Source organism: Toxotes jaculatrix, chromosome 19 (assembly GCF_017976425.1).
Source record: "Toxotes jaculatrix isolate fToxJac2 chromosome 19, fToxJac2.pri, whole genome shotgun sequence".
NCBI classification, from domain to species: domain Eukaryota; kingdom Metazoa; phylum Chordata; class Actinopteri; family Toxotidae; genus Toxotes; species Toxotes jaculatrix.
In genome coordinates this window covers 12,855,135-12,882,843 of record NC_054412.1, presented here as the reverse complement: position 1 = coordinate 12,882,843, position 27,709 = coordinate 12,855,135, and the positions used below count along the sequence as shown (strand labels likewise).

Here is a 27,709-nt window from a genome sequence, read left to right as displayed (position 1 = left end):
AGTTACCTACCCTCAGCTCAATCAAATTTTTGTATTTGCAGGACACGGTTGTAGTTATCACCAAATACAGTTTATCCACCTTTGTAATTACTATTAGATTCATTACTGGGATGTAAAAATATCTGTCACTGATTGAATTCTTCACACACGCTCAGTAGGAACAATGTTGTTGTTGTTGTTGCCAGTGCTGATATATGAGAAAAGTCACCTCCATGCCTTTAAGTTAGATGAAACAGAACACCCCAGCAGCCATAAACTTTCAAGTCAGACCTGTGTCTAATTTTTTAAATTAAATTTGTCTCCTGCTTTGTTTACCATGCCCTGCTCTCACTCTTTGTGTCACCATGGAGACAGAGGGCCATTAACAGCAGGGTGCCAACCTTGTGACCACTCCACCCTCAAGCACACACTCACTCGTTGAAGCAGCGATGAGTTGTGACCCGGGGAGAGTCGTCAGTGGATGTATCAGTGTCCTCTGCCGCCGTGGTCTGAGCCTAGTTCAGTCAACAAACAAGACCAACAGTTTTTGGGAGTGGGAAGCTGGTGAGGGATCAATTCACTGTCGCTGCACGACAGAGTTCTCTTGTTTGGGGGAGCTGCCTGCTCAGCGGGACCGGTATGGTGGGGAGGACGGTATAAAGTTAGAGCTGAACGATTTTAGGAAATTATCTAATTTAGATTTTTCTGGCAGATATTGTAATTTCGCTTTGTCTTCAAATTAAGCTTCAGTGCAATATTCACAATGTACAGTAACATTTACAAACATGGCAGAGAATTACATCATACCATTAAAACATTAAATGCCCTTACTCTAATGCAAGAATTTAAACTAAAGTTAAGAATTTATTTCAAACATATTTAAGAAACGTGCATGTACATTCTATGAAGTCCTTGACCAACGGCAGTTATTTTACTATTTTCGCTAAACTTTTCACCGGACTTTTTCGTCGTGCAAATACCTGTGGTGATTTTTTAAGTGTCGGTATAAATTGGTTGCGTTCCCGCTGGATGTTGCAACTTTAGCACGACAGGTTTTGCACAGTACCTGTTTCTGGTGCACGACTGCAGCCACAAACCCGAAACACTCCCAAATGACCGACGTGATGTTTTAACTGAGGATTTAATGCTGTAACTCAGCGTCTGATCCACCTGAAGCCATTTCAGTAATTAAGCAGCAGGTGCAGCAGGTTACACTGATTGCGTTAGCGCGACCTGTCCACGAGCAGTAATGCCGCTTCTGATTGGTGAGCTTGGCAGGTAGGGCGACAGCATGTATGTGTAAAATAGTTAACACAGCAGATCCTGGGTCAGTTAGGAGCACTGCAAAAAAACCGCAGCTTTGGCGAAAATGATAAATCGCTCAGCCTTACTCCTAGTCACTGAATGTTCTCCTGGTGAAGCTCATCGCTGGCAGGTGAAGCGAAGCAGATGATGACTAACTGTTAGAGGTCACACACGTCAGTGTGCAGGCCATCTCAGGCCAGACTGCAGTGCTTTAGAAGTGAACAGAACTGGAGATGATAAACAGGAAAAATGGTGTGTTTAGGGGGAAATATCTCACTTTTACCTGACAGACAGAAGAGTTCATCAGTTTAACATGTGTAGGCCTTTCAGGCCCAAGTTTGAATTCATTTTAAAATGAAGCAGATCTGTGGAAAAAAATACATTAAGCACACAAGAAACATTAAAGTTATATATTGTGTGCAATGTTGTTTTAAGTTCATAATGTGCATGTACCAGTGAACACTTTGTGGTCTCTAACACATGCACTTACATAAAGAACCTCTGCTGTACTAAAGGATGTAGTATATTAGCACATGTCATGAATGCAGTTACATGTCATATGCAGTGGTTACTGAATGTCACACAGTATTGGAGTTAAAATAGTTTTGTCAAACTTTCCGTTCTTTCTCTATTTCTCCTTTTCTGACTTGTAGTTGTGCTATGACATTAGCCTGTGTTTACAACAGTCATGACAGTAGTGTGTGTGTGTGTGTGTGTGCTTGGGTGTGTGTGAGAGAGCAGCATCCCCACCCGGTGTTCTGACATACCCATTCCCTTGGGTGTCTGGGTGTATACATTTAATCCTGATATATAGCTTCCTCATGCATGCCTCTCCACCAGACAAACACACACATCCATCACATACATTCACTGCTCGCAAACACACACACGCACACACAGTTCAAGATATACTGTTTCCCCCCAAAATGATAAGATACCAACCAAAAACAGAAACAAACATGTTTCAGCTGTTTTTGACTCGAAATTCTTTTTCCTCTCTCCATCGTTCTGTCACATTTCTCCACAATCTCCAGGAAAGACAAAAATACTTTACTTAAAATAGTTAACAGTTTTTCCCCTATCACTTATTTAATTTAAGGGGGGGGGGGGGGGGGGGGGTTGTGTCTGTTTTATGATCAAGGGACAGGCCCTGAACAATGACCACTGCCATGCCAAGTTATACATAGTTGCTTGTACAGTCTCTGATCTTTTTTTAAGTTATCTTCCAAATCACTAAGATCTGTGAATACAGCTTTGTAATCACGTTTGTATCATTGAAAACTGCACTGCTACTGCTGAAACTGCTCGAGGTCTTTTAGTTAAATACGACTAATGCTAAATTAAAGATGACACTTATGAGACAGATCAATGTACATCAAAATATCAACATTAATATATAGTGGAGGATGCGTGGGTTGAGTTAGTGTGTATCTCTGTGTGTGTGCTGTGTGTGTGTGAGGGTCAAGGTGGGACAGACAGGAAATGGTGGACAAGAACAGAACTTCCTGTGTGAGAGGAGAGAGTTCTGCATCTTCCCTGCATGTGAGTGTGTGAATGTTAAAGGGGTCTTTGTGTCACAGGCCATGGGGATGCTTTGACTTCCTGTCTCACACACAAACACACATATGCACAGATGTGCGACTAACATACATACAATACTTGCTTGCATTTTCTTACTTACACATTCATACTGTAGTGAAAGAACCAATAACTCTCATTTACTTACTATCACAGATAGAAAATCTTCTTAACTGAATTCAAGATAAGGATGAACCTCTTGAAAAAGATCATCCACCCTATTTTTCTTTAGATGGAGCTATAATGTATAACCCCTGAAAATCATTAATAAATATGTTTGATTTTCTATATAAATATATTGTGCATTTTTTTGTTGTTTGTTTTTAGGGTTCTCTAGAGACACAGAAAAAAAAATGTCTCATTCTAATTATAGTCATCTCTTAGCACACAGTATTTAGTAGACAGCTTACAACAAGCATCAAACAGTTCTGTGTGTCTTATACAGGGAAAAGCATGACCAAGCACTTTTCTAAAAAATAAAATCCATTATATTTTCTTTGTTTATTGTTGTTAGTAAAGTTGTCTAATTTGAATCTCATGACTTGCTCATAAGATGAATTATTTCAGATTGTTTAGGCTTCTGGAGTGACTTTACTGTAATTTCATTAAAATAATTAAGAATATAATCAAATTTTCAAACCTTTGCCTCATTATTGAGTTAGTATTCCTGTTTGTCAGACAAGACATCATGTTACAGTGGAAAATCATTATACGAACCAATAGTCATTTCATTCAACACTTACATTGCTCCTGACAAAAACAACAATAGAGCGGCGAGTTGAGTAAATGAATTTTATTATGCTTTTAGACTGTTTATGTAGACAGGAAAGCAGTGACATACAGATTAAGCAATGAACCACCCACCATCTCAAAAACAGACAAAATATAACACCAGTGTTTCCACTTAGCATATTTACCAGTAGACAGGATTTCATGTTGCAATCCGTCAGGATATGAAACCAACATGCCAGATTCAAGGACTTTGCTTTGCAGAGAATCCATATTCAACACGCACATATTTTACTGCCTGATCTGGGTCGTCGATGAAATATGAGCTAGTGATGAATAAAGCACACAAGATGATGAGGATGATTTCCAAAGCTGTGTTCATGGAATGCAAGCAGCCGACTTATGTACATCAGATTCACAGTAATCGCACAGGGAGGGGCATCAACGGCCACAAACTGGAAACATTTCAGTTAAATTCGAAAGCTCAAAATAAGTAAATACTGTCTCACTCCCAACACACTGGTGAACATTTCTTATCATATGGGAATCCAATTTTAGTTAGTTTACTTTCACCTTATGATAGAGACTCATTAAAACTACGGTCCTAACATGAAATATACATACATATACTGGCATAATGCTACAGCAATACATCAGAAACATTGTGAAGAAGAATTACATTTATTACATGTGTACAATTTAAATATATGGAAGAGAAAGCCAATTTTTTTTTTCTTCAAAAACAAAGAGAAAAAACAGTTTGAAAAATGTGTTGATTAGTGTTTGTTATCATCACAAAGTAAGAAAAAAAGCTGTGTGTGTTGGACTCTGGACTGCAAGGTTGGGTTAGTGAACAAGAACTGGTTCATCAATTTTCAATCAATAACCCCCTGGAATAACCCCAACTCAGTAGCCTGTGTATTGCTTAAGACTTAAAACATACACATTACATAAAATAACAGTTACACATGTTCATATGCATACATAGAACAGTCAGGATGTGCCCACACAGAACCATGAACGTCTGCACATTCAACATTCAAAGTCCTCACAATACATTTATACTGAGAATGTCAGCACACTGTGTCCAAACAAAACCCATACTATAGTTTCATATTATAGTCACAGTATTTTTCAAACATGTAAATGAGATTCAGAGCTATTTAAAAATCCTTGAAGAGACAAACCACTTAACATTCTTAGCTTCTCCCCTGCTTGTTTCCCCAGCAAGGAAACATTTGCTCCTCCACTGCGAAATGTCCTCTTAAGGTCCATCCCACAATAAGCGATGGTGATGTCTTAAACTCCATCCCACACACAAATACCAACATCAGCACATCACATTTTAAAAAGTTAGTAACTGATTTAGACTATTTTCTTTTTGTGTTAACTCGAGGTGTGACACAGCAAAGTGCTCTACTCTCTCATGGTCAAAATCCAAACCGAGAATGGTGTTCATTTTCTGTTTGTGTGTCTGTGTGTGCTTTTACACACTGGTATGTTTGTGTGTATTCTCAAGCCATTTGACAGGAAACCTTTGTAGCTGTTTAATATGTCGCCATGAAACAAAAGCCAGAATACTCAGCAGTGCCAGGAGACCAAAAATAATGCAGGACCTAGAGACGCGAGAGCTGTGAAATGTTTTGGTTGTCGTGTGAAATACTGCAGTCGAACATGAGTTTACTGTGCTGATCAGAAACAATAATATAATAATACTTTGTATTATAGATAAAGTTTTAATGGGAATAACCCGTTTATTTGCATTTTTATACCCATCCTCCACAGTAATCCTTCCAACAAAATGTTCTTTCTTCCTTCTTTTTGTCGTCACGTTGTTGCATCTCTCCCATTTTCTTACAGTAGTTTCTTGTTTTAGACTTTTAATTTGTTTTTCTTTACTAACCAGAGTTATCAGTTGTCCAAACATCTCTAACGCTACCTACCTAACAACTCTTCTCGTGCAGATCCAGTTTTTCTACCCTGGTAAAAGCACTGCAGAGATGTTGCATTTGAATCCAGAAGTTACTAGAACATGTTACCCTGTTGACACGTCAAATCCTGCAGAGTTCTGTGTAAAAAAGCATTACAAAGTCACACAAAGGTTTACAGTCAATTAAGATTCATTAACTTGACTATATTCTAATTCAACTATTTATTCTAATATTTGCCTCTTGAAGGTAAGGAAAGACTGCAGATGTGGGTATGAGGCAGCAGGGCAGGTTGAGAGTTAGAAATGCGGTCTAATCTTTCAATTTGAAGTTTTTTTTTGCTATAATGCTACAATAAACTTCCTCTTTTAATGGGAATAATTTTTCTCCAGGGTTGGGGGTGGGGTTTAGTTACAGCTTTTGGAGCAGGGGTGCTGGGGTAATCTTACATTTACTCTGGTATTTTCCTCTTAGATGGGGGCACCAGGTGTGCAGGCAGGTCTGAGGGAAGTTCATGTCCTTCCAGTTTCACTTTTATCAGGTGATTAGCCAATGCAAACTCCTCATCATCCAGCATGCCATCCTTATCAATATCTGCCAGCTTCCAGATCTTTCCCAGCACTGTATTGGGCAGTTTTGACTTCACCATCTCCTTCTTGGCATTGGCTCCTGTCACCTTTCCATTGACAGGAGATAATGTGTAGAAAATCTCATCGTAAGCCGGTTTGTCACGGGCAACGACCCACTCTGCTTCATCTATGCCCTCACCGGCTCCTTCGCCATACCCATGGCCGAACGGGCCGTCCAAAGTGCCATCAAACGCACCGCCCTTCACAACTGGGTTAGGGCGCTGTGTTTCTTCTTGACGGACCAGGACCATTAGGCTAGCAATGTCGTTGGCTAGCATGTCGTCAACTGCCTCCAGGAGTTTGGGCTTCAGAGGCTGGAATTTGGTGAGATCCTGAGCCAGGAGTTGGTCCTGGAAGACAGGAAACAAAACAACCACAAGTTTTAAGTCTCATCTGTCTGAACCTTTATCTATTAATCTACATTGCTTCACTCTTTCCTCTTTACCTGCATCTTCTTCAGATTTGGGAAATCTCCGGGTGATATCTGATGCTCTCTTTCAATGCGTTTGTAGATATCTCCCAGACTGCCGATTAGTTCTTTCTTCTTGTTCTCCTTCCCGAACACAGAAGGCATCTCCTTCTTCAGTGAGCTGATGATGTAGGCATGGACCTGCACATGGGAAGTAAAACAGCCCCATGTACTCAGCAGAAATTCACTGGGACAGTGACTAAACTGGCCTCCATAAAGTTTTATAGATTTCAGTTCCAGTTGATTTGGTGACACCTGATAATAAAAGACCCACATATCATCTAAAATATATTTTATCATATATTTATCACAAATTAAAAACACTTCATGTTGTTGATGTGGTGATTTGTGTGTGTGTGTGTGTCCCTGAATCCATCTTGTGCCCTTGAGGCTCATCACTGCACACATACACACACCCTATCAGCTGTGAAACAGGAAAAATGCACTCACACCGTTTGAGTGTGTGCACATGTACATCCTCTGTTTCCTCAAACTACAACAGGCGGCGGGGCTGTCGCCTCTCATACCTGACTTCCTGTCTAGAGAGGAAACAGGAAATAATTCACTCAGAGGAGAACAACCACATTTGTCTGGTTCTATTGGTTCTGTGACAGCGACAGGCCTTTTCTGTCAAGGTTAACAGCCGGACAGGGTGGAGAAGGTGAGTGAGTGATAGGAAGAATAAATAGGAAACACACATACACACACCTGTGCTGAGAACTGAAACATGTCCCTGTCAGACGACAGCAGGAGGTCCATTATTTTTGCTTATTACAAACATGTCAAACTCCTAATCCTTCTCTAGAAGCAGGAAAGGTTGGTTACAGATATGTACCAGTGCTTATGATCCACTATTAATTACATCCCAGGACCCAGAATCTCCTATAACTACTGTAGCTACAACTGTGCCACAGCCAGATTCTCTGAGTGGAGTGGGTGTGGGTCTGTTTCTTCCCCTCCCCATGTGCCTTACCTTGGCTAGTCTTGCCCTCTTGATCAGATCGTTGAGTTTTCTAAGAGCTGCATTTCTTGGTAAGGACTGAATGTCCTTAAATAAGTCCTGCTCCTCCGCCTCAAACAGCTTCCTGTTGTCAGGGATCAACAGAGGGTGGGACCAAAATGAACCGATGTAGACGCGGATCACCTGCCAGTGAGGGAGCCAAAGAGGAAATTAACAGCAAGACCAAAAAAGGATAAAAAAGGACAAAAAAAGGACCAATCCAGCCAAAAGCATCAAATTGTTGGCAATTTTAGGCAATGAGTAAGTGTCCATGTTGATCAGTTTGTTAGTAAATAACCAATAATACACATGAGTTTAATACTGGCAAGTGACAGGCCAATATTGGATGGAAACAACAGACTGGCTCCAAGAAAATTTTTTATCAAAGGGAAAAATCTAAACAAAATAAAAAGGCAATTTTTTCACAAGGAATTTTAGAGACCAATTTAAAAAATTTATGAGAGGGAAAAATGTTCCAGGATGAAGATAATTAGGCAGAAACAATAGTACATTATATCCAAAAGGAGCTTGAGCTCAACCAGTGTGGTGATGAAGCTTTATCAATAAAGCCTAAGGAGGCTGTGATTCCAGTGTTCGGGTAGTTTTTTGAAAGCAATGTCATTTCTCTTTTTTATTCAGCATCAGTTGCACGAGGGTTTTGTGGGTGTGAACTACACTTGCTTAATGACACTTTTTCTTTTTTAAACAGTTCATGCTTACTTTACCTCAGGTGTGTTGACTATTTTCCCCAGCGACCACATCAGAGCACCGTAGACCCTCATCAACTGCTGGGTCTCTATCTGGTCCGCTTTGTTCAGCACAACCCTGAACAAAACAATCGGAGAGAACAGCTGTGACATTCACAACCAATTCTTACATTAATATTACTCACGTAAGGTTTATGCACATATACTACTACTTTGTGTACACTTAAAGATGTCTTTATGTTGAGCAGTTCTAGGTTACCTGATCTTGTCTTCGTGGTTCTTCAGGGCCTTTATCACCTCGGAGAACTCATCTGAGATGTCCAGTTTGTGGGCGTCGAACAGTAATATGATCCTGTCCACTCGCTCCGCAAACCACTCCAGGACAGCCGCAAAGTCATAGCCTGAGAAGGGGAGGAGGAAGAAGAGGAGGGAGGAACACGAGAATGGAAACAAACAAACATACAAAAAAAAAAAAAAAAAAAAAGACATTGGGGTATGAAATAAAAGGTGGAATGAAGGTTTCAGATAAGGTGATGGGAGGGTTGTGATAAAAAGAGAAGTAAGAAGAGAGAATTAATTGTGTATTCTTCCTTTCATTCTTCCTCTCTCTCATCTCCTTTCTCCCATCCCATACTGCTGTCAACATAGGCATTTGAACTGGTCGTATTATAAACCAGAATTTAAAGACTGAGACAGTTAATGCTACTTTTTAGGTTCAGGACATCACAACAAGTTCTTATGCTGATGATCAATGTTATCTGTTACCCAAGAACTGCAAACATCAACTGTGATGTTGCAACACTCCAGAGAGAAAACCATTACAATGGCTTCAGGTCACAGAGGAGGCAATAAGAAGGACGCCCACATTACAACATGTTGAGAGAAAAGAACGTCTGTTTACTAATGGAGATGGTGCTGCCAAGGTTCAAACTATGTGGCTTTTAAAACGAAATAATGAGGGGGAAAACCGCAAACTCCATAAACTTTTAACAATTTACTTTGCATCATAAACTACACGTTTGTTTTTTTTTTTTTACTTTTAGAACCCTTCATGTTATACGAGAGCAATGCAATCATGGCCTTTTGAATGAATTAATGCATGACTGAGTCAATGAACGAGCCAATGCCTCCATAAAATTAATGCTTAAATAAATGAGTCATTGACTGAGTCTGTCAGCAGGAGTCCATCATCGACTGCTTTGACTTTCTATCCTGCTCAAGGACTCGTACCTGGAGAAATTCCACAGGATATGAGAGGAGAACAAAGAACAAAGAACAGAATGAAGGATTAGTGATCTAAAATTTCTAAACCAACACCGAAGAATACGTAAGAGATGCAGAGTAAACCTGTTACAGTAGAGATTATAGGATAGCAACTAGGAGGCATTTGCTGTCAGTTGGTAGTGGGTAGTAGTTTTATGTTAACACAGTGAAAGTCAGATGGATTTTTTTGAAGAGCTATGTTTGTGAGTCATTTTCTCCCTTCAAGCTGCAAAGTAAATCTACAGGTTTTATATATGTTATCACTTAGAACATATCGAATTCTGATCTGCACTCTTCCTCCTCACAAGGAGGTAAACTCACTATACAGACATAGCTGTGATAGTAAAAATCCTTCTTTTTAAAATATAGTGAACTGCTGCTATTGCTACTGCACCTCTGCTCCTCCCAGTAGTAGAACAGTTTTCACACAGGGTGAATGATTTCTACAACAGCCTAGCAATAAGCATGTAAAACATGGTATCTGGTGTCTTTTTGTCTCTTACGAGCTCAGCTGAGAGGAGACAGAGGGCACACTGCTGCTTGAGCAAAGCTGTAGAGTTCCAAAAAAAAAAAAAAAAAAAAGTGAGATACCTTGATATATTGAATTTTACTGGCTTGTTCTTCACAGAGTGCACTTTTCACATGGAGTGGGGAGAAACAAGACTAAGTCAAAAGCTCTGGTTGGACCTTATAAACACTGCAATTTCACAGCACAGCACAAACAATTCACTTTAAAATTTATCTTTGAGTTTATGAATACCTACAATGAATTTTACAAAGCTGACATTTTAATCTCAAAGTGGCAATAATGCATGGAGTATTAAAAAATAGAGAGGAGAACATAAATTTACTTCAAAATTTGATCTTTCAGTGCAAGCTGAAATTTTCAAGCACTGCAGAGGAACACTCTGGGCCAAAAACCTTAGGATTAATCCTCTGTGGAACATGAGCACCCCTCCCTAAAAAGTAACTGTAGAAATATCTCACTCTAATGTTGTTGGAGATATCAGCTGTCGTCACCATTACAGGGCAGACAAAAAAAAACACTAAATTTTCAGAGAAATCTCTTATGAGTAAAACCAAGAGAACGAAACAGTGACTCGAATTAAAATATCCAAGTGGCTACCTAACAAGGTAAACTCAGGGACCAACATATAACATTTTTCCCCAAACCATGTGATAAGAGTTCTGTGAAGAACATGTAACAGTCCACAAATTCTTTAAAATCAAGATATCATTTTGTTTAGCCTTTTTGCAACTAGTTGATTCCCAGATTTATTTTCAACAGTACCTCCATAAGGACATCTATGTAGGCAGCTATAGCCTGACAACTCCTCATCTAGACACACACACCCACACACACACAAATGAGACAACAGATAAAAAAAGCAATCAAAGCAACGAATGAGACACAAAGCATACTAATGTTGTACATACAAATGAAACATGAAAATATATTTGCACTAAACAAGTGGATGGAGAAGGATGAGTAGAAAATGAACACACACACACAAACACCACATTACACACACAGATTTTGTCCCCAGAGAAAACACAGCTGTGCTGACTCAGTAAAGGTTAACTTTAGCCTGTATTTTTTTTGTTGCATCTATCAGACAATAACGGCAGGGTCACACCTCGCTGTGCAGTGTATTTGGTTTGACAACATATTCAAGGAACAGTTGGAGCAAAAAAAAAACAGAAAAGAGCAAAGAGCTGATGTGGGTTTGTTTCAATTAAACTACCTCCAAATATAAACAAAGTCTGAAATTCTGTTTGTGCTGACAAAGCATTTGTTCTCTGGTATTTCTCAAGAGAACAGATGCACACAACAACGCTCTGATGACAAAACTGTTTCCATGTTCAAGCTCTGTGGAAAAAAAAAACAAAAAAAACCCCAAAAAACCAAACCCTACTATGAAGTAATGTGCTGAACCCAATGACCATGATTTGTTCCTTGTTTTTATTTAGACTCTGAAACTGCATATGTGCGCTTGCATATTGCATCATGTTGACACATGATGAAAACAAGAAGATCATAATCTGAGTACTGATCATTTATACTTACAAATGAAGGTAATTAAATACATACAAGATTTCTATTCCAACAGCATCTGCTCTCAGTCAGGCCCTTTATAGACCAAGTATTAATATATTTAACCTGTTATTTTATACTGATATAAGCACTGTTACAACAGATTTAGAAGCAAGCATGAAAGCTTGCTCATTACCATCTCTTTTCTTGTGATACTGTGAAGTGCGACTGATTATAAATGTACTGTGATGACAGTCAAAACTACAAAGACCCACAGAGCCTGAGGAATTACTTGATATAAAAAAACATTAAACAGCAGCGCAAAATTAGCACTGGCTGCTTTTAACAGAGAAAAAAAAACAAAAGGAGGGAATGGACAGAGGGGGAAAAAACAGAAATTCAAAGATGGACAGAGAAAGCCGGAGTGAGGGAATGTGTGAAAGAATAAATTATAGCTGTCTTTAATTATCCAAGTTCTTTTGTTAATGTTAGCCGTTGGTATGGCAATGCCAGCTTTTAGCTTTGGGAATGCTAGCCATGCCAGACACATATCAACCTGGAAGAAAGCCGGGGAGATCTCTTGTAAGCCTTTCAGGCCTAAACTTCTCTTCACACTCTAGTCTCTCGCTCTCTCTCTGCATTTTAGTTCAACACCACAGCTGGGATCTGTCCCCTATTGGTTCAATTCAGTTCAAAATGTAGATAAGTAAAATTTTAAAGTCAATTAGTTTCCAAATTTGGATAGAAGAGTGTTTTACTTGCCAAAAAAAAAGTGTGAACTAGAGAAAATTCCCATGAACTGACCTGGGTGTCAAGACATAAACACCAGTGGGTAAGAAAAATGAAGCATGCAAATGTAAATACGTGGGATGAATCAAGAAAAAAATGATCTAATTAAATGTCCATGTGACAAAATTTTACATTAATTTCGCTTGGCCCTTAGCTTGCAGCTTCAGCACATTGTGTCATGTTTGTTTATATGAAGATATTAGATTTAATTTGATTGCAAAGAACAAGTAATAAAAAACATCTGTAGTTCCCTTGGTTAGCCAAAACTTAAACATATGTAACTACTTCTAACTAAACTGCAAGTCCTATTATATCTGCAGCTGTTGATATTATAGAAGTTCAATGAATGAAAGTATCTGAACACTGTTTTAAATTCAGTACAGAACTGTGCAGTATTGAAAATGTTAAACCTGAATTGTGTGCATACAGTAAATGTGTGTGTGAGAGTGAGGGAGCATTCACAGCTGACCTTTTTTGTCGCTGCTTCCTGTTCTTTGAAATGAATGAAGCATAATCCTCCTGATAGCTACTAAAAGCTAAAATAAACACACTCACACGCGTGCGGCCAAAGGAAATGCTGACATTGTTGTTCAGAGCTCAGTGGAACCAGGGGGCTGCAGCTGAATGGGTCCAGTGAACGAACACAGACACACACACACACACACTCTCTCTCTAATATAAACAGTGGAGGATGAAAGTGTGAGCGTCTCGAGTGTGGTGTCTTACCTCGACTGATTCTTTGTTTCTCCCCAGACAGAATCCCTGGTGTGTCGATCACACTAATGCTTTCCAGTACTGGGTTAGGCAGCTGGGCGCACACAAACCTACACACATGAGGAGAGGACAGGAGAGGAGACATAAAAGTTTCAGGACAGAAGTGTAAAACATTTTAACAACAAACATCATCCACACCAGACCTCTAAGTTTCCCTTCTCTCCTTCTTCTCCTCTAACTCTGCTGCTCTCCCTCTCTCTCCAGCTGAATAAATACAAACAGGTCAGCAGCCGTCCTCACTGTGAACCCCCCTCCAATCCCCACTGACAGTCAGTGCTGTCTCCTTTCAGCAGCGGTGGGCCCTCACAGTGAGGACACTACCGCAAGAGTAAGGAGTTTTTGGCAGTTTCCTTTTTCCAGAAGGATGACTCTGCAGATATGACTGGCTGTGTGTGTGTGTGTCTCACTCTCTGTCTGTCTCTCTCACACAGCCATTAACAGAGGAAAGCCTGACCAGTGAGCAGAGGGAAATTCAATCACACAGGAATGTAGAGCTGTGGTGTGGATTCTCACTCTCACTTTCTTCGCCAGACTCTTCCTCAGTCTTTCATTCCACATTCACGTACTTCACCTTGGGATAACATTTTGTCTTTTCAGTGCACACTCCTAAGATATCTAATAACATCTGCCATCAGTACTTTAAGAACATGTGTAATAGGGTTGAACGATCTTAGGAAAAAAAATCTAATTTCAATTTTTCTGGCAGATATTGACAGAAAATTACATCATACTATTAAAACATTAAATGCCATGACTCTGATGCAAGAATGAAAACTAAAGTTAAGAATTGTTTTCAAATGTATTTAAGAAACGTGCATTAACAGTCTATGAAGTCCTTGACCAATGGCATTTATTTTTTTTATTTTCGCTAAACTTTTCACCTAAACTTTTTCGTCGTGCAAATACCTGTGGTGATTTTTCAAGTTTCGGTATAAATTGGTTGTGTTTCCGTTGAATACTGCAACTTTAGCACGACAGGTTTTGCACAGTACCTGTTTCTGGTGCACGTCTGCAGCCTCAAACCCGAAACACTCCCAAATGACCGACGTGATGGTTTAACTGAGGATCTAATGCTGTAACTCAGCGTCTGGTCCAGCTGAAGCCATTTCAGTAATTAAGCAGCAGGTGCAGCAGGTTACACTGATTGCGTTAGCGCGACCTGTCCACGAGCAGCAATGCCGCTTCTGATTGGTCAGCTTGGCAGGTAGGGAGACGGCATGTATGTGTAAAATAGTTAACACAGCAGATCCTGGGTGAGTTAGGAGCATTGCAAAAAAAACCGCAGCTTTGGCGATCACATGATCGCGTTGTCTGAAATCGCACTTTCGATCAGAAAACGAGAACTCGTTCAGCCCTAATGTGTGAATGTGTATGTGTGGGCACTTACCTGTTGAGGAATGCATTTCCAAATGCGTTCAGCTTTCTGAAGGGCTTCTTGGGGTCAACCACCAAAGCATTTCCAGGAACGACTCCTTCTGTGTCGCCGTGCATCACCGCGATGAAGGAATCCGTGGTGGGCTCCGGGCCAATCCGCATTCCAGGAAAATCTTGCTCCAACAGGTAGCTGGAGGCGAGATAACACGACATGGTGTTAAAATAAACAAGACGACAAGAGACGAGATGTTTTCGATAATCTATACACGGTGTAAGGATAAGTCAACCGAAGAGGTCTTTTTGTTATGCAGAGATCGTTCTACCTGAGACACTGAACAACAGTGCAGAAGACAATGTGTAGCATAAGGAGACATTAGAGGATTTTAAAATAACTTTATGAAATATTAGCATTAGGATTACATTCGTTTTTTAAGTGTGTAAGATAGGGAATTTATGCATCCCTTATAACTTTTATATCATTCATATTACTGTTGAATCCCTACATTCATCTGGAGGCAACAGGACAGATGTGGGCTCTTATTTGAAAGAAGAACAGCATGCCTTTCCACAGTGATTAAGCTGAAAGGAAATTGGTCTGGATGGTACGAGCGCAATTCAAAAATCACCAGAAAACTGGTCTGTCTCGAATTAAGAGCCGCTGGAGCAAAGATTAGGGGAGCTTTACAACATCATAGGCTGGACAGTTGCCATGAACTGCCTCCAAAATAAGCAGAATGAAGTTTGTTGCTAACCAGGAAAAGTCCCTCTGGAGGACAGTTACTTGATCAGGTGAGACAAAGACAGGGGACGCCTGTCAGTCAACGCCCCTGAAAACTTATTTTTCATCAGTCAGCTCCTTACTATGAGGGATGGGATCCTACATGGACATGACATTTTCTCAAGTCAACATATTGAAGAAGAAAGAATTAATCAATATTCTGCAGCATGATCTCAAACCTCGGACAGACCAGTGCTGGCATTCCCAAAGAAGAAGAATTTGGTTCAGCTCTTCCTACTTTGACAAGACAAATGGTCAAACTTACTGGCTTGCCACAGGCTTGTTTTCTCAGTGATGATAAAAAACAGCTGACTGGAGTGAAAAAAGTTTAAGGGTCACACAGTCTGAATTTATGCAATTTTGGGTTTTGACTGAGCACATTTTTCAGGAGACCTTCAATATATTTCTCAAATTTGTGAATGTGTTTTACAGCAAATAAATATTATTTCCAACTTAAAACCGATGCTAACATTTGACCTCATCTGTAACTTCTGCCATGGCAATTCAGTTGAGTTACATCTCACATGTTTTAAGTGTTAATATGGTGACAACACACATTACAAATGAAGATTAGGGTGTTTCTGTTGAGTTTCACAACCCCAACAATGTGAACACAGGCCGTAAGAGCGAGATTTAGGCAAGAGATTTACAGCTAAAAGGGCCATAAATTTCCAAGTGTGAGTGGGGGATACGTATGCATTTTAACTGCTACCAGATGTAAAGATGGGTCTCTTATACATCTTCTCCACAAACACACACACAGACACCTTGTCAGAGGAGCCAGCAGTGCCTGGTAGAGCCATCTCTCTGTGTATCTCTCTGTGCTGTCTGTGGGGAGGCTGAACATATGTGCATCTATCAGACTGCATGTTTGACTGCATGGAAAGTGTGTGTGTGTGTGTGTGTGTGTGGAATTCACATACAACTCAGCTCACATGCATACCATTTCTCACATTCTGTGCAGTTTGTTTCCTGTCAGGGAGATAAAACTGAAAATTCACAGGCACAGACTTCACCAACCCACAACCTCAAAGTTACAGTTTATGAAATTTAAAGCACTGAAGCACCTTATAAATCTACCTGTGATTACAGAGAACAGAAGACTGCAAGGCCGGCCTGAATAACATTTGTCACCACAACAGTATTTTACTTTATGACATTCCTGCTGCACAATAAAATGTGTGCAGTCCCCTACAAGGAAAACTTGTACTTGGGACAAAAGTGAAAAATCAATAATTTCATCCCAAAAATGACGACAGGCTCAGATTACTGACCTCTGAATCACTGCCAAAGAAGACGACTATATTTCTCTCCATTAGCGTCTCTTCATCCATATCTCCTTCTTTTAGATATACATTAACATTTTAACATTTTTAAAATTAACATCAATCCAATATAAAGTCAATACTATCATTATTGTTACTTCTCTTGTTAAAATAAATGCACAGACCTCATTTTTTTTTCGCAGGAGAGTCATGAGCCCAGCTTATCTGAGCACAATTGATTCTAACCTGCTGACAAAGTACAAAACAGCCCTCACTTGTAGTTTAGGTGAGATAAACAAAACTGACAGAGCAGTCAGCCACATCCTTAAGACCTGCACTGCTCCCAGATCCACAGTGAGAGCATGTGATATGTGAAATGAAAGAGATGCTGTCACTGCAGCAGCTCTGACCGAGGGTTACTCAGCAATTTGTACATTCTTCATCTTACTGTTACAATGCCAGCGGTGAAGGGTCAGGCTGCTGAGTGGTGGGGAAAAAGCAAAAAAGAAAGGGGGTGGGGGGGGGGGGGCACTCGCAGACAGAAGAGGAAGAAGAGAAAGCTGGGATGTCTGCTCTGTCCCATCTTAAAGCAGGAAGTCACTAACAGCATCCTCTCTCTGGCTTTCAACTAATTACTTACAAGGCTCTGCAAGCGTTTGTGTATTTGTAGCTGTGCATGAGTGCTTGTGTGCGTGTGTGTGTGTGTGTGTGTGTGAGAAAGGCAAGATGTCAGCAGCAGTCCAGCAGTTCAAAAGAGGCCTAACACCCAGCTGCTAATATCTCTCTCTCTGTCACACACACACACACAGACACACATCCTCTATGACAGTTTGATTCATTTATTCATAGAAAAAAGATAAAATCCAAGTTTGTGTACTTTATTTCCCACTCATTAGAACAAGGACTAGGAGAGGGATCCTCAAGACCTCCTGCACCTCGGGGCCCGGCAGCTCTGCATGGGGTCAGAAGTCGGGCTCCTGCGTCCACTCAGTACTACAGTGATTAGCAAGAAAATCTTACGGGGCTGTTTCTGGTGACTCCTCAGACTAAACACACGCAGTTCATGAACATTTATTTAGAATAAAGAATTCCTTTTATTTTCAACACATCCTGATCTATGCGATTATCTGTCAGTGAGTGTGATCATCCATACACAAACACACACACCTCGTCAGGGAAGGCTGCAGGCAGTGCCAGACAGTGCTGCCTCCATATGCATCACGTTTGTGTGTGTTATGTTGGCTGTCATGTAAAGTTTTTATGGATTCAATAAAGCTTGCAGAGGTGTGGCTTCAAGCAGTTGGGTAGTTTTTTTTATGTGTGTGAAAGGTAATCTCTTTTCCTTCTTCTTTTCAAATTCTTTTTTTTTTCATTTTCTATAGCAATTCTGTTTTGTTCAAATTAACTTTATGGTGTAACCACTGCACTCCTCCTCTTCAGTCTTGCTGTCAAACTGCTTCACTGCTAAAGCTGAGAGAGGAAAAAGAGTCAGTTTGGGTGTGTCAGCCTCTCCCTTTCTATCTTTCTGGTGGCCTCTGCCTCACGTTTGTGTGAGTCCTTTTTCCATATGAAGCTCATCATATGCATGTATGACTGCATGTGCTGCGTTCTCACCGTATGAAGCTCGTCTTGCCAGTGGAGTACTGTCCCACCAGTAAGACCATGGGCTTGTTGTCAAAGTCAGCATCCTCCAGAGCCGGGGAGTGGAACTCGTGGAACTTGTAGCTTTCCTCCAGTGGTAGGAGTTTGGTTTTGTAAAGCTTCTTCAGACCTTCACTGACAGTCTGAAAGACTTCTGGCTCCTTCTTCCTCCTGTCGTCGGTTCCAAGCCAGCTGAACATGGTTGCCGGTTGCCTATTATTGGACTAGTAAATCCTTCAATTTGTACAACTAGTCAAAGTTGTTGTCTGCAAATTTGTTGTGTCCTTGAGGGATTGGATGTTTGTCAGCCGGAGATTTCCCCACATATGAAATAAAAAGAATTCCAAATTAAAAGGCTGTTTCAAAATTTCTTATGGATTAAAAAACAAATAACTTAAGGGCCCAAAGTGGTTAGCGACAATTTCTCTTTTAAAAGACAGAAAATGTTTGCAGAGATAATTTATCTCACATCTGTCCCAGAAAAAATATGTATAATGTATAGATGATAGAAATAGTCTCTGTTCTGCTATCCTAAATGGGTGGTGACAGTTGGTTCTTGATAGTGATACTGAGGTTTGGCCTGATTTTATATTCGGCTCAGTCGGGCTGATTAAGGGTTTGGTCTCTGGTAGTGTCTACAACCAAAAGAAATCCAAATTGTTGTGTCTATTTATCAGAATCTTAAACCCTTCAAATGCACTCTCATCGGTCCATCGGTCCTCCTAACTCCAGGCCACTTGCGCTCCTGGGCCGTAAAAACACTACATTCAGTGAGTTTGATTTTGTTTACCAGTCTATTTCGGCAAATAAAACACTCCCCAAGAAGATCCTAAATCGATCTGCTCATGCACAACATCACGTTACCGCTATTGAATTTCGTCCCAGAGCTAACAGAGGAATCCCAAAAATGATGCACCGAGCTGCTGTCAGCGCGCAACCACCGTTATTGTTCAACCGCTGCCGCTCGTCTGTCAACAAAACAACCCCGAACCTCCTCAGGGTCAACTATTATTTCTGTCGTTTCCGAGTCAAGAATGAAAAAAAAAAAAAGAAATAAGAGCGATCTGTTTTGCAAGCGCCGAGGGTTATTTTCTGTCACAGCACTGCGCTGAATGTAGCAGCAGCTGATGTCCTGCAGCTCAATTTAAATGCCGAGTCGAAGGAAACCCGAGCCCGCCGGAAGTGCCCAACGGCTGGCAGTCCGACCCACCGCGGTCCCCGCCCCAGTGATGCGGGAGCTGAAGCCGGCCGGGACGACGCCATGATGGATGAGGGAGACATGGAGGACCTGCCGTTGAAACACAGCGCGCCACCTAGAGGTTATGAGATGCTTTATGTTTAGCTCTGTTCTATTACTTATACTTTACTACTTCACAGGGGTACATGTTATTCATAATATTCACAGTATAAATAGTAAATCGTTTTGTCAGGAGATGATACCAGGTTCAAAGTATTACTCTGCAAAGACAGAGCAATTTTAAATGTGAAAAGAAGTGTCCTTGCTTTTGCTCTTACAGTAAATTTCATGATGCCTGTTTGCAGCGTGGCCAGCAGATGTCTCTGGTTACTCACCAATTTCAACTTGTAGAGGCAGATGTCAGAAATGAAAGTTAAACATTAAGCATGTTAATATTTTACAGCTGTAAATTCATCCTGACAATATGCAAAGCTGACAATGGTACAAACCTCTAAGGAGATAAGGGAATACTGGTAAAAGAATAAGTGGTCTTTATCTTTATAAACAGAACAGAACAGAATTGATGTAACAAGTTTTTTATTTTTTATTTTGAACTTACAATAATTTTGTTTTGCAACATACAAACTTATGACAAAAATATCCTTTTTTAAAAAATTTCCCAGAGTAAAACAATTTCAACAAAATGGATATAACTTCATGCACAAAATAAATCAAACTTATCATCACACTGCAGATAAGCTGAATGGTTTCAGAAATCCCTCTTCCTGTGGCTTTGGATACATGCAGGTTACCAGACAGGAAGAGATTTTACGGTAATTTCCAATGTCAGACTATGAGACAGCACAATGCTGATAAGAGATGGTTAGAACATAGCATGTTTACAACATCCTTCACTCATCATTTTGAGCAGTTATAAAAATTTGTGAACAAGACTACAAACAATGACACGTAGAAAGAGGAACAACATTAACAAAAAAAAAACCATTGTGATTTGCTTCATTGCTACGTGGTGGAACATCATCTATGTGGCATTCTTCTGGATGACAAAGGTACAAAAGTAAAGTGAAAGTATGTACCATGTGTCAATCATTACAGATTCTTAATTATTATTTTAAGTTCACGGTGGTAGTAATGGAATGCAGAAGTGACAGTAGCAAATAATAAAGTCGGATAACCTGTAGAAAAACTAGATGACGAAGTGAAGCTGTTAATTTTTTTTTCTGCAGACAGGAGTATGTTCCTGAGCTTTAGAGAAGAAACAAAAGATAATAATATTGATTGATTGTCCCTTTTATCAGTATAAAGAGAGAAAATTGAGGCACACTGTGGGTCAGACAGCTTCATTATTTATAAAAAACTTGAATTAGTTAAAAGAATAGAGAGTAAAGTGCTAGAGCTCTGCCTTCATCATATATCAGCACATTAATCAATAAAAAAGGAATTCATTACATTATTATTAAGCCCAATTTACACCAACATACAAACAAATACTGTCCAAAGGTGTTTAACAAGAACAGTTTAAGTCAGGGGTGTCTAAACTGTTCCACTGTGCAGCTGTGTGGCTGCAGGTTTCTGTTCCAACCAATGAAGAGCACACAGTTTGACCAATCAACTGAAGACTGAGATCAGTTGATTAAATGAGTGAAGTCTGGTGTGCTGGTGCTTGGTTGGAACACAAACCTGCAGCCACACAGCCCTTTGTGGAACAGTTTGGACACCTCTGGTTTAAGTGCTTTACCTGGAACTAAAACAGGGACAGACAACACATAAATGCATATAGAGTTTCTTGATAGGGTTTTTGTACTACCCAAAATCACAGAAACAGCATAATGTAACAAAAGATTTTCAGGTTTTCAAAACCATTCACAAAAAAAAAAAAAAAAAAAAAAAAAAAAAAAAAAAAAAAAAAAGAAAATCCACCATTTGTTATTTTGAAGCTGGTTTTAGAGGACCAGTCCAGAACAGTCCATCAGTGCTACATTAGGTTGAGATATGATACAGTGCTGATCGTGGTGTACATGGTTTCAATCAGGTAAAAGGCAGAAGAATACAACTACAAATCATAACAGATTAACAATAATACAAATAAGAACACATATAATAGTTTACCCAAAACTGAGGTGATTATCGGTTGGTTACTTCATTAGTATTAACATTGATTAGTGTGATTTGTTAATCAGTAAACTGTACGCCATGATGACAACAAAGCACATTCAGAGATGCAAAGGTAACCCTACAACAGTACTAAGTGCTCCTAAAATTTTGATATTATTACAAGTGCCTAAAAAATGAAACTGATAGGTTATGATTTTGTATAGCAATATATTCATGATTTTTTTTCTCCATCATGATATGGCATTAAGGTGGATAAGTGCAGAAGAAGAGCATTTTTGTGATAATGGAGTTAATATAGTGATGAATATCATCTACTCGTCCACTGAAATTACCAAGTTCCATTTGCTCAAAATATCATTCGCCTCCCATCCTGTTTCCCCACCTCTCTCTGTCTCTCTCTGTGCCTCTGTCTCTTCCTCGGACGCTTGTCTGACAAACACATTTTCCAACTTCAGTTCCCCCTTCACGGCATTCACCTCCTCCTCCTCTCCCCCCATCCTGTCCTCGCTCCCTTCCTTTCGCTGTATCAACCCATCCAAGCCTCCATTCTCGTTAAATTCCATCGCCATCTCTGAAAGCACTAGTTTCCTAGTTTCAGGATCCCAATTAACACAAATAGTTCCTTCTTCCTGCTCCTCCCCCTCATCACCCTCTTCCTCTATACTGTGTGCTGTAGCTAGACTCAAAACACCATAGTCATCTGGTAAGAAATCTGACTGGTCAGTGTTAGAGGTAGGTATGTCTGGGAAGTTTTGGGAGGCATAAGGAGAAAGAAGGGATACTTTCTCACTCTCTCTCCCTTCCTCTACGGCTCCATCTGTCTTCTCATCATCTGTTCTATCCATCTCTTCCCATTTCCCTACATGCTTCTTTGTTTGTAGATTTAAAGGAACATGGAAGAGGCCAGTTTGGTTTTTCTTGTTTAGAAATAAACCTGGACACTCTCCATCTTCCTCCTCTCTGTCCACCTCTCCCTTAGTTGCTCCCTGAAAAGACAGTAATGATCCCTGGGTTTGTGTCAGTAAAACTGATTTTGACTGTGAAAATGCCTGCGCCTGTAAAAGTGTGCTCATCTCTGTCTGTGAGTGTATCGGCAGGTGTGTTTGCATGCATGTGCGGGTTGACCTCTGTGAGAGGAAGGACTTTGCCTGAGAAGCGTAAACTCCAGCAAAACCATCCTCAACTCTCAACGCTTTCTGCTCGTAACTTTCTCCTGCTGTGCATTTCTGGCATTTACCTCTCAGATTATTCCCATCTTCTTCTCTATCATGCCTCCTCTCTCCTGGTCCCTCCTCTCCTCCGACATTCATTTTAGAAGCTACTACTACTCCGTAGTCAACGGACAAATCATCAGGCTCTGAGGGTGTTTCGGGCCTCTGGGGGGAGTATGCCGGTGGTGGATTTACAATGCGTTGCTGCCACGCAGGGAATTCAGGGTCTGAAATGGCGCTGTCAGTGTCGGATGGCGACTCGTCTTTGATGACACTGATGAAGATGAAGTTGAGTTCCTCAGGTGGGAACGGTTGATGGGAAGGTTGAAAAAAAGTTGGGCTCTGGAGGTTGAAGGAGAAGGAGTGCGTGATTCAAAGACTGACTATTAGCTTTTGAAATTTTTGTAATTGTTCAACTGTAACCGTAATTGTAACATAATCAAATTTAGAGTAAATATTATTTATCATATACTGTATCGATTCAACACTAAAATGAAATCACTTCTTAAAGGGTCCCTCCAGGGATTTATTACTGCAAAAAGCTGTATCAACAGAGTCCAATATATCCTGAGCACGGGTCAAGGTCTGCAAACACTGTATCCTACATTTGCTATAATGTACCTGTACAGTGTCTTTTGTTAGACTCTTTTTGTGCCTGGTAAATTCCCACATCTTTCAAATTCTACCGCCCAGTTTGTAACACAAGCTTTCCCCCTTAATAAAGGAGTTCTTCGTATCCAAGCTGAGATAAACAGTTATTTTCTCAGGCTTGACGCTGCCCCTCCAGGGGCACAAAAGACATTTTCACAAGCTTCTCTATGACAAGTAAACTGATCCTCATGCACTTTTAAACCTTTTAACACACCCCCACCCTGGAGACACCATATTTTCAAAGTTTTACTTGCATACTCTGCATTGTACCTGAATTAATTTTTTTGACAGGGTGTTCATTTAGAAAATGGAACAATAAGTATGAAAAGGTTAATAATCCACGCTGACAAGTTTTCATTACCTTAAGGACAAAACGTAGGCAAAAAATTTGTTTAGGGTGCTAGGGTGTGTATTAGTGCATTTGTGTGTTTACATTACCAGTGTATCAGGGCTCTTCTGTCCATTGCCCATAAGGTAGTTACGGAGAAAGTAGCCAATCACCATAAGTGCACATATGCACAAAGATGGAACAACAATACCCCAAACCACCCTCTGCAGGTGACCAGTCATAGGGTCTGGAAGGAGACAGGAATCAGGAACATGTCACACAAATACATACGTGTGTGTACAGATTCATGAAGAGAAGCTCAGTCACAAAAATTAAGCTCTCTTTTGCTTCGTTATCATGCTTAGTCACATTCCTTTCTACCTGTCAAACAAGGAGCTAAATATTCTTCTGTCTCACACATTTGCATTGTGGTTTTACCTTGAGGTGTGGTTATGCAGTGCCATGCTGAGGACTGGCATTGGACGGGCATGGAGAGAAACCTTGTTTTGGCAGAGAAGCAATACTCTGTTTCATAGTCCATCAGCTGATGTTTGTACAGACCGGAGACCACTGGAATATGATGCTACAAAACACACAAATAAGAGATTACTCAGTTACTTGTTCTATGGTACAGAATAACTTCAGGGGTGCTTGATCTAATGCCCTGTACATGCCAGGAGGGTGGGAGAACCTAGGATTTGTATATATTTCTACTCACTGTCTGGCCACGACGGGCATTGTGGATGGAGAGGTTGTAAGTCATCTGGGGGTATACTGTCGCCAGGGAAACCACTGGGGTGTGGTTGTCAGGCTGATATCTCATTGGCCCCGTGAGAGTGATGACGGCATCATTGCCCTCAATTTCCACGGTAACCAGTGGAGGGCCAAAAGTAACTATACGAAGAGTCAAAAATATCTCATTTTGGAAGATTTAAAATATTGGAATTTCATATGTCAATTCTAAGTTACCAAAAGGATTAAATAATTTACCGTCCAACTTTGGGTCAAATCTTCTATGTGTCAGGGCCCATTTGGAAGATGCTCTCCCGAATGCAGCACGAACTCTGGCGTGGTATCCCTGCTCAAGATCCCACGTCTCATTGCTCAGGTCGCACCAGCTCCGCACTATGTCCGTACACCGTCTCACCGCCCTCCAGTTCACCCGTCTTCCTTTACTTCCTTCCACACTGTCCCCGTAGCTGGGAAAGACATAGTAGGCTCACAGATAAAAAGGATGACTGGTCTGAATCTCTAATAAAAACCGGCCTTTTAAATTCTCCCTGAAGCAAGGAACTTCGGGTTATATAGGCTGCTTGTTAGTTCAGGCTACGTTTGTCTTTTGCTTCTACCGTCCTTTCCTTTCTCAGCTTGTCTTTGAATGTGTTTGAAAACAAAATTATAAATTTTATGGGCAACACTGTATACATACATGTTATACACTGCTCAAAGAAACACTTTTTAATCAGAGTATAGCATCAAGTCAGTTAAACTTCTGGGATATTGATCTGGTCAGATAAGTTGCAGAGGGGGTTGTTAATCAGTTTCAGCTGCTTTGGTGTTGATGAAATTAACAACAGGTGCACTAGAGGGGCAACAGTGAGACAACCCCCAAAACAGGAATGGGTTTACAGGTGGAGGCCACTGACATTTTTTTCCCTCCTAATCTTTTCCGTTTGTTTTTCACTAGTTTAGCATTTGGCTAGGGCAGGGGTTGGCAACCTTAAATACTCAAAGAGCCATTTGGACCGTCTCCCACAAGAAAAGAAAACACCCGGAGCCACAAAACCCTCTTGACATCTAAAATGAGGATAATACTGTATATATCGTGTTTTTTTTTTGGTTGTTTTTTTTACCTGTATGCTATGTATAAAAAATATGAAATCAAAATGAACTGCTACAGAGAACACGAAATTTTATTTCTGTATGTAACAAAAGCATTTTGAACTCCGTACAAAAGACGCTTGGTTGATGCTAACTTTCAAATAAAATACTCTTTATGAAATAAAAAATCCAGACTTTATCGCGTGTACTGGAACGTGCACTCCGCTGTCAACCTGTTGCCGCCAGGTGTCGCGACCTCCACGCTCGCCTGACCTAAATCCAATAGAACATCTCTGGGACATTATGTTTTGGTCCAGCCGGCGCCGCCAGGTTGCACCTCAGACTGTCCAGGAGCTCTGTGATGCTCTGGTCCAGATCTGGGAGGAAATACCCCAGGACACCATCTGTCATCTCATTAGGAGCATGCCCCGACATTTTCAGGCATGCATACAAGCACGTGACGGTCATACAAACTGCTGAGTACCATTCTGAGTTGCTGCAATGAAATTTCAGCAAAATAGACCAGCCTGCTGCATCATTTCTTTGAATTCTTTGAATTCAGCCCTCTGTAGGTTGATAATTTTCATTTCCATCAACGATGCGGTATCCTTTTGTTCCTAACACATTACCCAGTCCATATCAGTAGAGATATCTGGCATGATTTTTTTCCCCATTAAGATCGATGTGTTTTCGAAGTGTTTTTTTTTTTTAACTTACATGGCATACTGCACTGTAAAGTTTGTGTCCTCAGGCGTATCATTTCCTGGGGACCAATGCAGTATATTTCTGAGATTCACTGAGGAGAAGACAACGTTGATGGGGCTGGGAAGAGAGGAGGAGACTGAGGAGAAATAGATCAGAAGTTTGAGAGAGAGAGAGAGAGGGGGGGGGGGGGGGGGGGGGGGGGGAGACATACATTTAGTACGAACTCATGTTTGTCATTAGAATGGCAGCTGGTTATGCAATACTTTTGGAGAACTTTCCTGTATTTACAGTAACACACAAATACTTGTAAATGCCTCAAATAAAAAGTGATGACTACTGCTGTTATCCATTGTTTCTCCAACACACTGAATGTATAAGAATGTGTGCTTTGATAGGCTCATCATTAAACATATTCATTGGATGCCAATTGGTTTTAGTACTTTTTACGTAATCCTGCTGACAAATAAGGAAACCAACAAACAGACACAGTAACAATCATAAAATCACAACTTCCTTGGCAGAGGTAATAAAAAAAGAGAACTGTAGTAAACTGAACATGAAGTGGAGCTTGACACGCTACAAATGTGTACACAACCAAATGACTGCAGGTTGCTGTTACTAAACAGTTTTATTATGAGGGCCTACTTCATTTGGATAAATATTTAAAAAAAAAATGAATTGGACCAAAGGAGATTCCTTGTTATTTTAACTTAATAAATATTAAATCATATCTGCTCCACTGTGAGTTTCCTATTAGATTTCAAATCACATCTGAATTTCACTCTTATGAATCTGCAGCACATTTCGCCATATTCAAAAGAGCGTGTAGGCTACCCTGCAATTAGAATTTTCAATAATTAATCACTGCAGTGATAGTCTAGATTATTTTTTTTTATTTTTACAACACACACACACACGTGGTTTCGTCAATCATTAACGGAAACAAAACAGCTTGAAGTAGCCTACCGAACTATAATACATGCATACTATAACAGCTGCTGCTTGTCATAATGGGAATAAGCCTAACGTCCCCTATAAGATAAGTGAGAAGAATACCGATCATCCTCGTGCTGTTTGTTTAATGCTGTCCTACCTGTACAGTGCAGAAGCCCCAGGTTCAGAAAAACGAACACTGTCCACATCTCTGTATGGAGTGGTCATGTTTTCACAGGAAACATTTTCAGCCTGCGGCAGCCTCTCAGCTACTCCACCGGCTGGCCCGTCGGGTCTGTGGGGTCCGTCACCTGTAACAGTACAGCACACCTGTCCGTAGCCCGATGTGTCTCCAAGCGATTAAAAGAAATTTGGTTAAATAACACAAACACACAAAGAGGAAGTAAAAAAGAAAAAAGAAGTGCGGTTTAAGTCGGGGTGGTTGGAGAGCCCATTTGTGACCAACCGACCGGTAAAACCTCGATGGTTTACTGTTAAGTAAAG

At 40.4% G+C, this 27,709-nt stretch overlaps 2 protein-coding genes across 2 annotated transcripts; both read right to left on the bottom strand.

Moving 5' to 3' along the window:
- Positions 1-3,640: 3,640 nt before the first annotated feature.
- ehd3 (EH-domain containing 3) lies at positions 3,641-19,345 on the bottom strand. Its single transcript, XM_041064318.1, has 8 exons — positions 18,217-19,345; positions 14,573-14,749; positions 13,138-13,235; positions 8,584-8,725; positions 8,343-8,442; positions 7,591-7,761; positions 6,594-6,758; positions 3,641-6,498 (listed from the first exon to the last, which is right to left on the bottom strand). Exons 1-8 carry the CDS (start codon positions 18,441-18,443, stop codon positions 5,971-5,973), a joined length of 1,608 nt encoding a protein of 535 aa, XP_040920252.1. The 5' UTR covers positions 18,444-19,345; the 3' UTR covers positions 3,641-5,970.
- A 1,985-nt stretch (positions 19,346-21,330) lies between these two features.
- On the bottom strand, positions 21,331-27,709 carry il20ra (interleukin 20 receptor, alpha). Its single transcript, XM_041064807.1, has 7 exons — positions 27,366-27,709; positions 26,285-26,408; positions 24,737-24,945; positions 24,465-24,640; positions 24,185-24,329; positions 23,857-23,993; positions 21,331-23,109 (listed from the first exon to the last, which is right to left on the bottom strand). The coding sequence occupies exons 1-7, from the start codon at positions 27,412-27,414 to the stop codon at positions 21,868-21,870; spliced, it is 2,082 nt and encodes a 693-aa protein (XP_040920741.1). The 5' UTR covers positions 27,415-27,709; the 3' UTR covers positions 21,331-21,867.

What these genes read in the sequence shown, in the direction of transcription:
- il20ra (XM_041064807.1), bottom strand. Translation starts at nt 27,414, where the DNA reads ATGTGGACAGTGTTCGTTTTTCTGAACCTGGGGCTTCTGCACTGTACA. An exon ending in GGGGCTTCTGCACTGTACAG is followed by an intron (nt 26,409 to 27,365) that starts GTAGGACAGCAT and finishes ATTTCTCCTCAG; the next exon opens with TCTCCTCCTCTCTTCCCAGC. An exon ending in CTGCATAACCACACCTCAAG is followed by an intron (nt 23,994 to 24,184) that starts GTAAAACCACAA and finishes GTCTCCTTCCAG; the next exon opens with ACCCTATGACTGGTCACCTG.
- ehd3 (XM_041064318.1), bottom strand. Translation starts at nt 18,443, where the DNA reads ATGTTCAGCTGGCTTGGAACCGACGACAGGAGGAAGAAGGAGCCAGAA. An exon ending in GGAAATGCATTCCTCAACAG is followed by an intron (nt 13,236 to 14,572) that starts GTAAGTGCCCAC and finishes TCATGTGTGTAG; the next exon opens with GTTTGTGTGCGCCCAGCTGC. An exon ending in AACCACGAAGACAAGATCAG is followed by an intron (nt 8,443 to 8,583) that starts GTAACCTAGAAC and finishes TGTTTTGTTCAG; the next exon opens with GGTTGTGCTGAACAAAGCGG.